This window comes from Penaeus monodon, chromosome 1 (genome assembly GCF_015228065.2).
Source record: "Penaeus monodon isolate SGIC_2016 chromosome 1, NSTDA_Pmon_1, whole genome shotgun sequence".
Classification (NCBI taxonomy): domain Eukaryota; kingdom Metazoa; phylum Arthropoda; class Malacostraca; order Decapoda; family Penaeidae; genus Penaeus; species Penaeus monodon.
In genome coordinates, this window is record NC_051386.1 from 47925287 (window position 1) to 47935286 (window position 10000).

The 10000-nt window shown below is 49.4% G+C and overlaps 1 protein-coding gene across 3 annotated transcripts in view; it reads right to left on the reverse strand.

The window, feature by feature from the left end:
* LOC119573262 overlaps positions 1–10000 on the reverse strand; it is a 155495-nt gene that overhangs the window by 28225 nt on the left and 117270 nt on the right. For all 3 annotated transcript variants that reach the window (XM_037920417.1, XM_037920407.1, XM_037920425.1), the window contains exon 3: positions 9174–9251. In XM_037920417.1, coding sequence (XP_037776345.1) covers positions 9174–9251 — 78 coding nt within the window. The remainder of the gene's footprint in view (positions 1–9173; positions 9252–10000) is intronic.

Genomic DNA, 10000 nt, shown 5'->3' on the forward strand with positions numbered 1-10000 from the left:
GCATGCATACAGCCTCCCTGTTCACCGCAACCAAATCTGTCTCCGTATCAGCGTCGTCTGAGATTTTCGAGTTGGTGATATTGTCGAAGGAGAGATAGAGATAGAGAGAGAGAAAAAAGACGTCGTTCTTGACACGAGGCCAAATACGAGGGTTAATATGATGCTCGTCTTTCATCTTGGTTTACCATCTCTCTCTCTTTATCCCTGTCTTTGTGATCTGCTCCTGTTCCTCAAACGCCCTCTTTCTCCGTCTCCCACCGCTTTCCAAACCATTGCTTGCTTGCTTCTTACCTTCTCTTTCCCCCATTTTTCCGTAATTTTCCTTCTCAGTATCCCTCTTTATCTATCTCTCTCCTACTCTGTGTGGCGTGTTGGCTGTGACGTATGTGTGCGTGTCTGTGGTGTGTGTACGTGTGCACGCGCTTTCATCACACTCCGCGATTTCAGCCGCGTATTTGGTATGTATCTGTGTAATTTTAATTTTGATGCGTATTTGGTGTCATATATCTTGGAAATTGAACAATCAAAAACCAAATCAGCTAAGCTCTGTTATGGAAAATCCGAGCTTGAATAAAAAACACATATTGACTGCATAATTGTTGAGAATACGTAATAAAAACGGTGAAGGCTAAATCATCAACAACCACACACACAACAATGATAAAATTATTATGTATTTAGAATGATCATCAGCTATATGGTTAATAATCCTATGCAATGATATCAAATAAAAATACCCCACCAAACATTTACAAAGAGAAACGCGAGCCGCCATCTTGCGGACAACGAACACATTTTTTATTACTGGCGCTGGACATAGTGTGGTGAACTCAAGAAGCATCCTTACAAAGCTGCTGCATTGTGTGTGTATAAATATCATCAGTGTTCTTTTTTTTGTAAATATCATCAATATGCATTCGGTTAATTGAAGAAAGAAAATTATATCGGACATTACCTGCGACGTTGTACAAACATTCCACTTTAAATGAACGATGTTTACATTTTAAATACCAAAACACTGACGTCACACACGACAAAAGCAAGCAGGAATCATTACCAGTTGTTCCCCGTGTGCGATTATAAATCAGATTAGTAACACGGTGGCCAACCACCCTAGACAGTACTCCAGATAAATATACAATCAGTAATTGAATCGCGCCACTTGAGCAACGAAAATACAGCCGCTGCTCACAATGTTGTGCTCTAACGGATAGTGCTGTTACCAAGTTTTATTCATTTCTCTCTCGTGCCTCACTGAGTTACTGATAAATTCAAGCATTAGGTACACTATGCTACTAAAATCAACTTCATGGTAATACCATAAACATTATAGCCACGTCACCCGAAGATACAAACAACTGAAGTGTTATCATCAATCCACTTCAGCTCCTTGCTCAGTGCACGCTGAAGCATCAAATCACTATAAACACGGCTCAAAATGAAGATTAAACTAAAATACTATCATGCATATATTTATGAATCATTTGCATACCGCCTGACAAGCAATCATAGAGTATCCATTTCGCTTCATGCTGACGTCGTATTTTTACATTTAAGAATTCTGTTATTGCATGCATTTGCCTTGCACGCAAATTGCACGAATATATTACAAGCGCCAGCCGGATTACTCCCTCCGAACAAAGGCTTCCAGACCGGCACTCCCTCGCACTGCCATTCGGTCTCCCTTCCGCCGCCACGCACACCCTCGGCCGCCACCCACCCGCGCTGAACACCTCCGGGAACGGCAGCCGCGACCGCTTCCGACCCTCTCCGACGGCGCCAAAACCACGACGCTCAATCTCGACGTCAATCACCGCCGCCGAGCCGCAACCACGACTAGCGCCTCGTCACATCCCGCGACATCCTCCGCCACATTACTCGAGACAAGAGCGCTGATCGAAGAGGGAGAAAGGAGGTCGCTGGAGACCTCGAAACAAGGTCGCGCCCATAGCCTTATCTTGAATAGACCGGCGGGCGGAGGAGGGAAGGTAGGATAGGAGGAAGATTGGAGAAGGAACTGGAGGAGGAGGAACAGGAGGAGGAGGAGGAGGAGGAGAAGGAGGAGGAGGAACAGGAGGAGGAGGAGGAGGAGGAGGAGGAGGAGGAACAGGAGGAGGAAGGAGGAGGAGGAGGAACAGGAGGAGGAACAGGAGGAGGAGGAGGAGGAGGAGGAGGAGGAGGAGGAGGAGGAACAGGAGGAGGAGGAAGGAGGAGGAGGAAAGGAGGAGGAGGAAGAGAAGGAGGAGGAGGAGGAGGAGGAGGAACAGGAGGAGGAAAGGAGGAGGAGGAAGAGGAGAGAAGAGGAGGAGGAGGAGGAGGAGGTGGTGGTGGTGAGGGACAAGAGCAGGAGGAGGGCGAACGAGGAGGAAAAAAAGGAGGAGCCGGAAGAGGAGGGGGCGTTATAAGAGGGGGGAGGAAAAGGAAGAGTAGCAGAGGGAGGAGATGCAGAAAGGGGAAGTAGGAGATACAGAGAAGGTGGAAGGAGGGAAGAGGAGGAAAGGAGCGGAGGAAGGAGGAGGAGAAAGAGGAAAAGCAGGGGATAGCCATCCTCCTTCCCGGGCCACACGACTCAAACAAACCGAAACCCCGCTGTAACAACAAGCAATATCGCAGGGAGGCGAGAGTCGTTCCATACACGAGGAAGCACGAGGAAGGCTCCGAGCGGCTCGAAAGGAGTCTTCGGAGCTCCCGATGGAGGAGGGGAGGGGAGGGAGGAGGGAGGGGAGGAGGGGTGGAAGGAGGGGAGGGAAGGAGGGGGGGAAGGAGGGGAGGAGGGGGTGGGAAGGAGGGGAGGAAGGAGGGAGGGAGGAGGGGTGGGGAGGAGGGGAGGGGAGGAGGGGAGGGAAGGAGGGGAGGGAAGGAGGGGAGGGAAGGAGGGGAGGGAAGGAGGGGAGGGAAGGAGGGGAGGGAAGAGGGGAGGGAAGGAGGGGAGGGAAGGAGGGAAGGGAAGGAGGGGAGGGAAGGAGGGGAGGGAAGGAGGGGTGGGAAGGAGGGGAGGGAAGGAGGGGAAGACGGGAGGGAAGGTGGGAAGAGGGGAATAATAATAACAATAATTAATAATTCAGTTCGATTCCATGTGTTACAATCAATATCCTTGGTGTGACATACTGTCTGTTTCATTTTGCTTCTAAATTATCCCATGTGTGCAAGGAATTGTCGGGTGGGGATGGGGGGGGGGGGGTATGAGAGGGGTAGGGGAAGAAAGGAGGGTATGAGGGAATGGAAGAAGGGAAGGAAGGGCATGGAAGGCGGAGTTGGGGGGGGGGAGGGGAGAAGGGAAGGAGGGGGGGGGAAGGGGGGCCCGGGCCCCCCCTTCCGCCCGTCCCAGGCAGAACCAGAAAACGCCACGCCCCCCCGCCGCCGCCCCCACGCCGTCCTAAAGGAGGGTGGATGCCCCCCCCCCCCCTTCCCCCCCACCCCCCCCCGGCCCCCTTTTTTTAACCACCCGGTTTTCCCCCCCCCTTTACCCCCCGAAAAGGGTTAAACCCCTTCCCAAACCTCAATCTCCCCCTTTATATTTTGCAAAAAAAAAAAGGGCCAACGAAAAAAAAACCCAACACCACACCACCAAAAAAAAAAAAAACCCAAACAAAAAAAAACCCAAAAGGAGAAGAAAAAAAGAAGAAAAGAAAAAAAACAACAAAAAAAAAAAAAAAAAACAAAAAAAAAAAAAGGGGGAGGGGGAGGGGGAGGGGAGAGGGGAAAAAGGGGGGAAGGGGGAAAAGGAGGGGAGGGAGGGAAGGGGAGGGGAGGAGGAGGGGAGGGGGGGGGAGGGAGGGGGGAGGGAGAGAGGGGAGGGGGGAGGGAGGGGGAGGGAGAGGGGAAAGGGAGAGGGAGGGGGAGGGGGGGGAGGGAAAGGGAGAGGGGGGGAGGGGAAAGGGGAGAGGGAAAAAGGGGAAAAAAAAGGGAGAAAATAAAAGAGGGAGGAGGGAGGTAAGAAAAGAGGGAGGGAGGGGAAAGAGGGGGGGGAAGGGGAGGGGGGGAAGGGGAGGGGAGGGGGGGAAGGAGAGGGGGGAGAGAGAGGGAGGGGGGTTTGGAGAGGGAGGGGGAGGGGGAAGGGTGGAGAGGGGAGAAAAGAAAAAGGAGGAGAGAGAGAGAAGAGAGAGAGAAAAGAGAGTTTGGAGAGAGAGGAGAAAAGGGGAAGAGAGAGAGAGAGAGAGAGAGAGAGAGAGAGAGAGAAGGGGGAGGGGAGAGGGAGGGGGAGAGGGGAGAGGGGGGGGGAGGGAAGGGAGGGGGGAGAGAGGGAGGGGGGAGAGAGGGAGGGAGGCGAAAGAGGGGAAGAAAAGAAGAGAAGAAGAAGGGGGAGAGGGGAGGGGAGAGGGGCGAGAGACGGGGAGAGAGGGGAGGGGGAGAGAGAGAGAGAGAGAGGGGGGGAAAGAGAGAGAGAGAGAAAGAGAGAGAGAGAGGGGGAAAATAAAAATGAGGTTATCGCTGAATTTCCCGGGCCCGACCGATTGGGGAAAACCCAAAAAGCCAGAAACCCCGCCGCAGTTTATCTCTAGCAATTTCTAGTTTCCGGGCGCAGCGCATGCAGACCTCCCCCCCCCCAAAATCCTTCTCCCCCTTTTTCCCCCTTTTCCCCTCCTTCCCATTCCCCTTTCCCTTTTCTCCCCTACCCCTTCCCTTCCCCCTCTTCCCCCCCCCCCCCCCTCACCTCTTCCATTTCCTCTCCCCCTCTCTCCTTCACCCCCCCCCCCACCATCCCTTCAATTTCATCCCCCTTCCTTCCCCTCTCACTCCCCTTCCTCCTTCCCCTTACCTTTACCCTTACCCTCCCTCTCCTTCTGCTTCGGCGATCTTGCAAGCTACCTTCCTGGCCACTGAACAAGGAATAAAGTAATGAAATAATGAATAAAATAAAGAAATTGAATGAAAAAAAAAAAAAAAGGGAAGGGAAAGGGAAAGGGAAAGGGGAAGGACGGAAGGAAGGAAAAAAAAAAAGGGAAGGAGGGAGGGAGGAGGGAGGGAGGGAGGGGGGGGAAAGGGGAGGGAGGGGGAAAGAAAAGGGGAAGGGAAAGGGAAATCAAGGAAGAAAAAGGAAGGAAAGGGGGAGGGAAAAGGAAGGAAAAAAGGGACAAAAACAGTGGGAAAGGAAAAAGCGACTTTGTTTTCCATGGATTAAACGTTTGGGTTGTGCAACTGGTGTTTTTGCATGGTATACAAACCAGGAAATTTTGATTTTGTCCCGAATGAATTTTTCTAGTTTAAAGGGAAAAATTTTAATTTGGCAATAAAACTGGGGTCGTTTGATATGGTTCCCTTTTATTATCTCCCCAACCCCCTTTTTCATTGTTTCTCCCCGGTTCTCTTTAAAAGGGGGGGCCCCCGTTTTGGTTGCAAAAAACCATTTTTGGGGTTTTTTCAAAAAGGGGGGAAAAAATTTTTCAAGGGAAAATTTTTTGGGGGAAAATTTTTGGGGTTTTAAAAATTTAAAAAAGGGGGGGGAAAAGGGGGGGTTTTGGGGGGGGGGTTTTTGGGGTTTTTAAAAATTTTTTAAAAAAATTTTAAAAGGGAAATAAAATTAATTTTCAATATTTGGGGGTTTGGGGGGTTTTTAAAGGGGGGGAAGATGATGAGGGATGTTGATGATGTTTATGGGTGATTGATGATGATGATTAATGATTAATGAAAGGGAGGGGATGATGTGATGCTGTTTGGGGGTGATGGTGATGATGATGATGTTTGGTGAGGGGATGATGATGATTGATGAGGGATGATGAGATGATGATAAATGATGGGGAGGGGTGAGGGGAGGAAATGTTGATGATGATGATGGGATGATGATGGTGATTCGGGTGATGGGGGGATGGTGAGGGGTTATGATGATGATGATGGTGGGGGTTTGAGGGTGATGTTTGATGAGATGATGATTTTTTTTGATGGTAATTATTGAACAGTAACAGTAACAAATAAAATAATGAGGATACAAGGAAAAAATTTAACAACAAAACATCTGCAACCGGGGTGAGAAAATAAAAAACCGGGGGACAATAACCCCAAAGGGCCCTCCCCCCGCCCCCCCCCCCCGGCACCCAGCGGGCAGCCGGGAAATCCTCCCCCTTCCCCCCCCGCACTCCCCCCCGCCCCCCCCCCCCTCCCCCCTCGCCTCCCCTCGCCTCCTCTCGCCTCCTGCCCGCTTAATCGCATCGCAAACACGGCATCCTTCCTGCATGCTAAGCCCCCCCCAGGGCCCTCTGTTTGCGGAAAGGGCCCCACGAGAAACCCCGGTCCCCCCTTTTTTGGTTTTTTTCCTCTCTCTCTTTCCCCTTTTTTTTCCTTTTTTTCCCCCCTTTTTTCCTTCCCTTTCCCTTTTTTTTAAAATTTCCTTCCAAATTTTCCCTTCTTTTTTTTTTTTGGCCCTCCTTTCTTTTCCGCCCACCCCCCACCCCTTTTCACCTTTAGGAATTTATTCATTAAATTTCTTCTGTTTTTATTTTATTTTTTTCTTTTCTATCTTTCCCTTTCCCTTTAATTTTCGTTTTTTTTTTCCCTCCCCTTTTCCAAACCAAAACCCCTCCGGCCACCAAAACCCCTTCCTCCGCCCCCCTTTCTCCCTATAAATTCCCCCTTATCCTCTCCCCCCTCCTTCTTCCCCCCCCCTCCCCCCCCTTTTTTTTCCTCTCCTCCCTCTCCTCTTCCTCTCCCCTTTCCCTCTCCTTCCTTCTTTCCCCCCTTCCCCCCCCCCCCCCCCCTTCCTTCCCCCTTTTTCCCTACCCCCTCTCCCCTCCTTCCCTACCCTTCTCCTTTCTCTCTCCTTCCCACCTCCCTCCCTCGCATCCACTCTTCCCCTCCCTCCTCTTCCCCCCCCTTTTTTTACCCCCTCCTTTTTCGTGGGACCCGTGTCTGAAAAAAAACCCCCACACCGGAGGTCCTCCCCAACGCCTCGCCCGAAAGGGAAAAAAAGAAAAAAAAAAAAGAAAGGAAAGGAATGAAAAAAAAAAAGCTGTGAAAGAGGGGGGGGGGACAGGGCTCGAGCTTTAAAGCTAAAAGGGGGCTGAAAAAGAAAGGGAAGAAGGGGAGAGAGGAGAGAGAAAAAGGGGGAGAGAGAGAGAAAACGGGGGGGGAGAGGGAGAGGGGGGGAGAGAGGAGAGAGAGGGGAGAGAGGGGAAAGGAAAAAGGGAAAAAAAGGGAAAGGGAAAGGGAAAGGGAAAGGGAAAGGGGAAAGGGAAAAAAAAGGGAAAAAAAGAGAAAAAAAGAAAAAAAGAAAAAAAAGAAAGGAAAGGGAAAAAAAAAGGGAAAAGGGGAAAAAAGGGAAAAAGGGGAAAAGGGGAAAGGAAAAGGAAAGGGGAAAGGGAAAGGGAAAAAGGGAAGGGAAAGAGAAAAGAAGGGGAAAAGAAAGAAAAAAAGAAAGGGGAAAAAGAAAGAAAAAAGAAAAGAAGAAAGAAAGAAAAGGGGAGAGAGAAAACAGAAAGGAACGGGAAAAGGGGAAAGGGGAGGAAAGGGAAAGGGGAAAAAAGAAAAGAGAGAGAAAGAGGAAAAGGGAGAAAAAACTGGAGAGGAAAAAAAATCTAAAAGAGAAAGGGGAGAGAAAGAAAGAGAAAGAGGAAAGAGAAGAGAAGAGAAGAGAAGAAAAGGGGAGAGAGAGAAGAGAGAGAAAAAAGAGAGGGAGAGAGAAAGAGAAAGGGAGAGAGAAAGAGAAACGGAGAGAGAGAGAGAGAGAGAGAGAGAGAGAGAGAGAGAGAGAGAGAGAGAGAGAGAGAGACAGACAGACAGACAGACAGACAGACACAGACAGAGAAAGAAAAGGGGAAAGAGAAAGAGAGAGGAATAGAGAGAAAGAGAGAGAAAGAGGGAGAAGGAGAAAGAGAAAGAGAAAGAGAAAGAGAAGAGAAAGAGAGAGAAAGATAAAGAAAGAAAGAAAGAAAGAAAGAGAGAGAGAATGTGGGAGGGGGAGCTAATACTCTATCTCATTCACCTCCCCCTACCTGCTTCTCTCCTTACCTCCTCCTTTTTTTCCTCCTCCTCTTCTTCATCATCTTCCTCTCCCTCCTCCTCTTTCTCCCACTTCTCTCCTCTTCCCTCCCTCTCTCTCCCCTCTTCTTCTCCCCCTCCTCCCTCTCCCATTCCCTCCTCTCCCCCCCCCTTTCCTTCTCCCCCTCCCCTCTTCCCCCGCGAGTTTTCGAGTCGTATTCCACTCCTTTTCATGGTCGAAAGGGCCACGAGAACGAGTCCTTCCCCCCATTTTCTGCCTCGGCCTCCATCCATCATCCCTTCGAGTGGCATTCAAATATTGCGTCATTAGCGCATCGATTGCTTGAATCCAAAAGCGTTCATCATATGAAATTTTAATTCCCCCTCACGACCAACTGTAATAGGGAAACGGTTGCTGCATTTGCCGGTGCAATATATATGCGATGCGATGACAGTGCTACTGATCTATGTCTGAGCACATTTCAACACGACGCAGGAAAGCAAATGCATATTTTTTTTTACAAATAAACTTACATTATGTAATTCCATAATGTGTCATTTATATGAATACTTTTTTACATTACACACACACACACACACACACACACACACACACACACACACACACACACACACACACACACACACACACACACACACACACACACACACACACACACACACACACACACACACACACACACACACACACACACACACACACACACTTTTCTTGCAAAAAACATCCTCCTTCCACCAAACTCTTAAATGAGTCAGTCGGTGTCGCGTGTGCATGACGCCACTCAAGACACTTCTCTGGCATGTTATCGTCTCCGACATGACGTCACTTCTTTAGCATGATGTTACCCAGACAAATCCCTTGCATAACGTCACTAGACGTGTCTACAGATGAGCCACCTCTCTCTGGTATGGCTTCATCCCTGACGTCACCTTCACAAACTTCCTTCCATTCTATTGCTCGCCCATCGAAACGTCTGTCTTGCCACTTCCGTCGTACCGTCTGACCTTCGCCGTCTGGCCTTGCTAAATTGTTGGTACGGCTAATTCTATGAGAAAGCAGGTCATTTTCCAATTCGTCAGCGGCCCGAAGATGCCAAGGTCACAGCGCAAACACCTCCGAAGGTCCCCGCACTCAACGCGTCCTCCATTCCACCCACTTACGAGGCACTTTATCAAGGACCCGACCCTGTCACCTAGACCCAGTGACCGCGACCCTTATCGCGCGGCCTTGCATGACCTACCTCTTTGATCTGCTCGACGAGGGCAGCGGTCTCGGGCGGCAGGCCCTCGGTGTCGACGTCAAACACTAGATGCTCGCGCTGTAAGGAGAGAAAGAAAATACAGACGTTAATAAAATGAGAAAGCTGAGTGGGAATGTTTGAATTAAACACCGAAAAACACGAACTCAACAAATATGCAGGGAACTCTTTCTACGCCCGTTTTTTGTTTCTTTTGTTTTTCTTTCCTTCTGTGATATCGCTTTCTTTGTCTACAAATTCTTTCATTGTTTTCACCTTTCATTTTTTTCATCTTTTGTGTTTACATTTTGCAGACCGTCCTCTATTATTCTTATACTCTGTTGATTCTCTCCCACCGGCTACCCTCCCTCCCTCCTTCCCTTTCCATCTTGCACCTACCCACCCTTCCCTACCCTCCTGAATCTGAATCTCTCTCTTTCTTTCTCTCTGTCTTTCTTCCTTTCTCTTCTTTCTTTCTCTCTCTCTCTCTCTTTCTTTCTCTTCTTCTTCCTTCTTCTCTCTCTCCCTTTCTCTTCTCTTTCTCTTCTCTTCTCTTTCTCTTTCTCTTTCTTTCTCTGTCTCTCTCTCTCTCGCCTTATCTTTCTCTGTTACTTGCCTCACCTTCACACCATCCCGCCCTAACCCCCATTCCTGACGAGCATGAAGTGTTACGCAAACAGCAAAGTATTTTTCTCCAACTTCACACCCAAGGATATATCACCTTAATTCTACTTCTCCCCTCGCACGCGTGTGTGTGAGGAAGAGGGGAAAGAAACACGGAATAGGAGAGGGAGATGCAGAGAGAGAGAGAGAGAGAGAGGAAGAGGAGG